The 6103-nt window shown below is 38.6% G+C and overlaps 1 protein-coding gene across 1 annotated transcript; it reads left to right on the top strand.

The window, feature by feature from the left end:
* Positions 1-829: 829 nt before the first annotated feature.
* LOC133307220 (uncharacterized) lies at positions 830-1411 on the top strand. Its single transcript, XM_061507695.1, has one exon. The coding sequence runs from the start codon at positions 830-832 to the stop codon at positions 1409-1411; it is 582 nt and encodes a 193-aa protein (XP_061363679.1).
* The last annotated feature ends 4692 nt before the right edge of the window (positions 1412-6103 follow it).

Genomic DNA, 6103 nt, shown 5'->3' with positions numbered 1-6103 from the left:
GGAAAGTGATTGACTACTAATCATCATAATTCTAACCTCCTTGTTTAAAGGAATTTGACTGGCTTGACTTAAGGAAATTCGATTTGCATTTAATGGCTTGAAAATCAAATAAAATCAAATTCATTTCCTACACCTAGGCCGCGGATTTTAAATGCTTGGAAGGAAAAGATTTCCTTTAATTTTGGACCATGATTTATTCCTTAAGATTATGGACCTTTAACCTATTAACCTGACCTAATTTGTGCCTATTTTTCCATGATTTTATGACACTTTAAATTGACTTCTTAGAGCTTGTTTTCTCTAGTAAAACCGTGGGCTTCTTGCTTGTAGGGAAAGAATTCTAATTTAATTCCTAGTCATATAGTACTTCTTTAGGTTTATTATGTCATGGCCTTACTTTGGGCTTTAACTTGATTTGGATTTCATTTACCTTATTGGACTTATTTTATCATATAGAGCTTTCTTTGTATCACTTGGACTTGTCCACATTAAATGGAATTAAAACTTCCTTTGTTGGGTTATACTTTGATCCATGAATTCATTGGATCCCTAATGCTTATGTCTTTGGTCCATTGGACCCATCCTTCTAATTTACTTAATCATAAACTATTTCATCTGAAATGTCTCGTTTATTAATTATCATAATTCTTCATTAATCATGATACAATATTTAGGGTTGTTATAAAAGGCAACCCACCAAGCTCACGGTTCTGAGTTCAATTCCGTGGGAGGAAACCTACAATGATCACCAATACAAGGTGCAATCAATCAAGATTACAAAGCACCAAAATTCCTCCCCACCTATGCTAAGTTCGGCCAACCAGGTGCCATGTTTGATTCTGGAGCTACCCACTCTTTCATATCAGAATTTGTTGCTAATGGATTACATTTGCCCATTCATGAGTTCACGCCTCCCATGGTAGTGAAGACTGCCACCGGAGACATTGTTTCTACTTCTTTGAAGTGCAAAGAAGTCAGATTCATATATGAGCAAGAAGAGTATATGGTGGATTTGATAGTGCTTGAGGGCATGAATTTACATATTATATTGGGGATGGATTGGCTGGTTCGGTATGGTGTGATGCTCGACTGTTGTAGCAGGAGGATTTTCTTTTCTTCAAAAGGAGAGAAGCCAGACAGTTTGTACTTGATGGCATCGCAGTTAAATAAGGCTCTAGATGAGGGAGATGCAGGATACATTATCCTGGGAGGACTCGTAGGAGATTCCAAAGAACCTACTGCTAATATTCCGGTTGCATGCGAGTTTGAATACGTATTTCCGGAAGAAATTCCCCATTTTCCACCTGAGAAAGAGATTGAATTCTCTATCGACTTAGTACCTGTTGGGGGGCTTATCTCATTGGCTCCATACAGGATGTCAACAGTGGAGCTATCAGAGCTGAAGAAGTAGTTAGAAGAATTATCCAGTAAGAACTTTATCAGACTGAGTGTATCTCCTTGGGGTGCACCAATTATCTTTGTGAAGAAGAAGGATGGGACTATGAGATTGTGCACTGATTATCGACAGTTAAACAAGGTGACAGTAAACAACAAGTATCCTCTACCATGCATTGATGAATTGTTGGATCAGCTCAGAGGTGCTTCTATGTTCTCGAAGATTGATCTTCGTTTTGGATATCACCAGATCTGGGTAAAGGCAGAGGATATTCTGAAGACAGCTTCCTGATTCAGATATGGGCACTATTAGTATCTAGTGATCCCATTTGGGCACTATGAGTATCTAGTGCCCCGGCCGTGTTCATGAGTTATATGAACCGGATCTTCAAACCACCACATCTAGATCAGTTTGTAGTGGTATTTATTAATGATATTCTGATTTATTCCATGAGTAAAGAAGAGCACTCAGAGCATTTGAATTTAGTCTTGCAAAATTTGAGGGAGCATCAGTTATATGCCAAACCATCCAAGTGTGAGTTCTGGTTGCATGAGATTCAGTTTCTTGGTCACGTCATTTCATCTGCAGTAATGGCGGTTGATTCGAGTAAAATAGAAGCAGTATTGGATTGGGAGAGACTACAGGCAATTTATTAATGGATTATCCAGAATTGCCTTGCCATTGACCAGATTAACCCGAAAGGGGGTACCATTTGCATGGACCCTTGGGTGTGATGTGAGATTTCAAGAATTGAAAGATAAGTTGACTACCACACCAGTTTTGATTCTTCCTGACCCGAAAAAGAGATTTGAAATCTATAGTGATTCATCCAAGTATGGATTAGGGTGCGTGTTGATGCAGGAGCGAAAGGTAGTGGCCTATGCTTCTAGACAGTTGAGACCACATGAAGAGAACTACCCTACTCATGATCTTGAGTTAGCGGCTGTGGTTTTTGCATTGAAAATATGGAGGCACTTCTTGTATGGTGCTATTTTCACAGTTTTTAGTGACCACAAAAGCTTGAAGTACATGTTCGATCAAAAAGAGCTTAATATGAGGCAAGGGAGATGGATGAAATTTTCTGAAGGATTATGAGTTTGATCTTCAGTATCACCCTGGAAAGACGAATGTAGTGGCTGATGCTTTGAGCAGAAAGACCACGGGTGTGGCTAGCATGATGATTGCAGCGTATGATTTGATTGAGGAGTTCAGGGATTTGAGAATTTCTGTTACACCACTTGAGACTTCATATTTTATGACTACGGTTGAAGTTCGAAATTCACTGATGGTGAAAGTTAAAGCGGCCCAAGTGCTTGATGAAGGGATTCAAATGATGAAAGGGCAAGATTTTATGTTTATCGATGCTTTTAATGTGAAATACTACAAAGATCGGTTAATTGTTCCGAAAGGGCCAATTGTGGAAGAAGTGTTAACAGAGGGTCATATGGGTAAGTACACCATTCACCCAGGTGCCACTAAGATGTATCAAGATTTAAAGCGGAATTTTGGTGGTTTGGGATGAAGAAAGACATAGCCCAGTTGTGAATAAGTGCCTTATTTGTCAGAAGGTGAAAATTGAGCATCAAAAGCCTTCTGGTTTGTTACAGCCATTAGAGATTCCGGAGTGGAACTGGACGAGTATATCCATGGACTTTGTTGTTAGATTATCGAGAAACCAGGATGAATTTGATTCTATATGGGTTGTGGTTGATAGGTTGACTAAATCCGTCCACTTTATTCCAGTCAAGATGACTTTGACCACAGAGAAGATTGGGATGATTAGAGATAGGCTGAAGAAAGCCCAAAGCCGTCAGAAGAGTTACTACGATGCCAAGCACAGACCCCTCGAGTTTTCTGAAGGGGATCATGTATTCATTCGATTATCACCCACTACAGGTGTTGGACGTGCCTTGGGAGTGAGGAAGTTGAGTCCACGATTCATTGGGCCCTACCAGATAATCAAGAGGGTCAGACCAGTGGTGTATCAACTTGCTTTACCTCCCAACTTGGCGAATCTACATGACGTCTTCTATGTGAGTCAGCTCCACAGATATATATCTGATGATTCACACATTGTACAGCCTGATGACATAGAGGTTGTTGGGTGGTTTGCTGATGGTGGAGAATATGTATTCTGATAGGGGACGTTCCTTTGTTCTAATTAAGTCAATGGAAAACAGAGTTGTTCCTTTACTTCCAACCCAAGTGCGCAAGTGAACGCATCAAGTAATAATGGGTGTATTAAGGTCCAGATTATCGTTCCCACGAGGATAGAGCTCTAAATAATGTCTTAAACTATTTTATAAAGAATAAAAATGAGAAGAAAAGTTAGTTGTTGAACTGTCTGGTCAGACGTTCCTTACTGTCTTAACAACGTTCCTCAAGAACAGTAAGTTCAGTCTGATGGCAAACAATTGCTCACTGCGTTATGTATGTGATCCTTCCTGTTTAGAAGAACGTGAGATAATAATCATTGGAGTTTGATAGATACAAGACTAAACAAAGTAAAAATAAAACAGTAATGATAACTATAATCAAGAGACAACAAAGTGGATGGTTTGAAAAATAGTTTAACAGAAGGAACAGATTCACTGCTACATTCTTAAATATTTATTTCCTCTGTTCAAGACTTAGCACTTTTTGGCTTTGTCCCAGTTTCTTATCTGCCAACTCTGATTCCTCAACTCATGGACTAAATGGCTCACAAGTTTCCATATTCCTACGGCTCCCTTGACTCCAATAGGTATTTAGTACAAAACCTTAAAATGGACGAAGTGGCCCCTTATTCCTAAGGTGACCAATAGTGCTTTTGCCAGGACACTACCTTCCCCCACTGGCTAAGCTGTCTGAAATCCCTTCCTTATAGAAGTTTCTTTCTCAGTATGTGTTCAATTTCCATTGATACACAATGAATATAGCTTACTTAGCCAGAGAAATACAAAAAGCTTCGGTCAAGAGTTATGAAAATAATTGTTTAAGAGTTTTGCAGCTTATCCGTTCCACAGATATTTCAGCCCATGGCTGATACTTTAAACATAATTATTCTAAACTGAAGTCCCATAGACCCGAGATTCAGTTCAGAGATAACGATTGGAAAGAAAAGAAGAAACACTTATATTGAAATCAAACAAGAAAGATTACAACAAAGTATAAAATGGAGAAGATGGTTTGATGCTCGTGGGGAGTCTTAATGGATGATACAGAGTAAGGAAGAAGGGTTGTCACTTAACTATAGTTAAAACGATACAAAATTAAACTACTAATTAATACTAGGTGATCTCTTCTTTTAAGACTCCAATCCCTCCAGAATTCGATGATGTTTTTGTATTTGGGACGTCCTATTTATAGGCAGAAGAGGAATGGCAGTCTTGTAAATCCTTTGGCATGAGTTTCTTGAATTAAGGGACGGGGCGGTGGCAACAGTGTATAGAAGATTTGCAAATTGCTTGATGGGACAATATTTGTTGATGATTAGCCGTTTTGTGCAGTCCCCTCATGCCTTGCTTTCTTCTTAGCCAATGAGAACTCTTGATTCTCTGCTCTTCACGTTTCCTGGTGCTTGAGTGGTGCACCGCCTTTCTTTTTAGAAGACGTTGTTTCCACGTTTTCTGCAAAATGAGCAGAGCATTAAATGAAGGTAGCAGGTGCATTAAATGCTATCAATCCTTCCCCCTTTTTAATATGTTTTCAAAGGATTACGTCATCTTCCGTTCCCCCACTGTGTTTTTGTCACAAATGTGTAAAACAAGTGATTTTCATGCTGAAGTTGCTCATCAGATGAAGGAATTCCAGGTATTTTTTCATCAAAATGGGCTTAGATGGGAACGAATTTACGTCCCATCAGAGGTTAAGAAGGAATTGAAGTTCGTTGTTGGACCTTCTAGGGTCCTTGCTCGAGATGAGAAACGGCTTCGAAATAGAGTCATTCCCATGATCAAGATTCAATGGGAAGGATTGGCACCTGAGGATGCCACATGGGAGTGGGATGATGATATTCTCCAGCGTTATCCCGATTTGATATCAGGTATGATCCGATTTTGAGGACAAAATCTTTTTAAAAGGTGTGGTGAATATAATAACCCTAATCATATGACTTTTAAATTAGAGGGTTATAATGAGGACCTTATGGTCATAAATTAAATGAGGATGAAATTCTAAGAATTTTGATACCCATATTGAGGGTATTCTACACAGGTGAATTTTCATCTGTTAATTTTGACTGCTGACGCAGTAACAGTCAGTAGAATAGCTTCAAGTGAGCAAGTTATAGTTAGAGAGCTAATCTAATGATATAAACATCATGAATGGGGTTAGGATATGATTTGATGAAGATTGATACCCATATTGGAGTATTTCTGAAAAGTCACTTCTGCCGGGTATTTTGTATTGCTGTAGTAGTAGCCGGTAGAATCCCGGAATGGAAAAAAGATGAGAAAATGGAAATAAAGACCAATATATGCCTAACAAGTTATAATTAGACCAAAAATGTTAAAGTTAAGAAGATTATGAAATCCGGGTACAGTTAAGAACACCGGTAAAGACTACAGTGCAATTAAACAACTGCTAGTGGATCTGTGATCGACTAATCAAATTTTTAAGTTATGAACATGATAATTAGATGAAATTAATGTTAAGTACTTAAAGTTAGAGTCTTTGAGTTTTTTGGGTAAAAAATGTGACGACGATTCAGATAAAAATTATACCGGG

This window comes from Gastrolobium bilobum, unplaced genomic scaffold (assembly GCF_033153095.1).
Source record: "Gastrolobium bilobum isolate Gb01-03AN ecotype WA unplaced genomic scaffold, APGP_CSIRO_Gbil_v1 utg1374, whole genome shotgun sequence".
In the NCBI taxonomy this organism is placed as follows: Eukaryota; Viridiplantae; Streptophyta; class Magnoliopsida; order Fabales; family Fabaceae; genus Gastrolobium; species Gastrolobium bilobum.
Note: the sequence above shows the minus strand (reverse complement) of the source record. Positions and strands in the feature narration are given on the sequence as shown.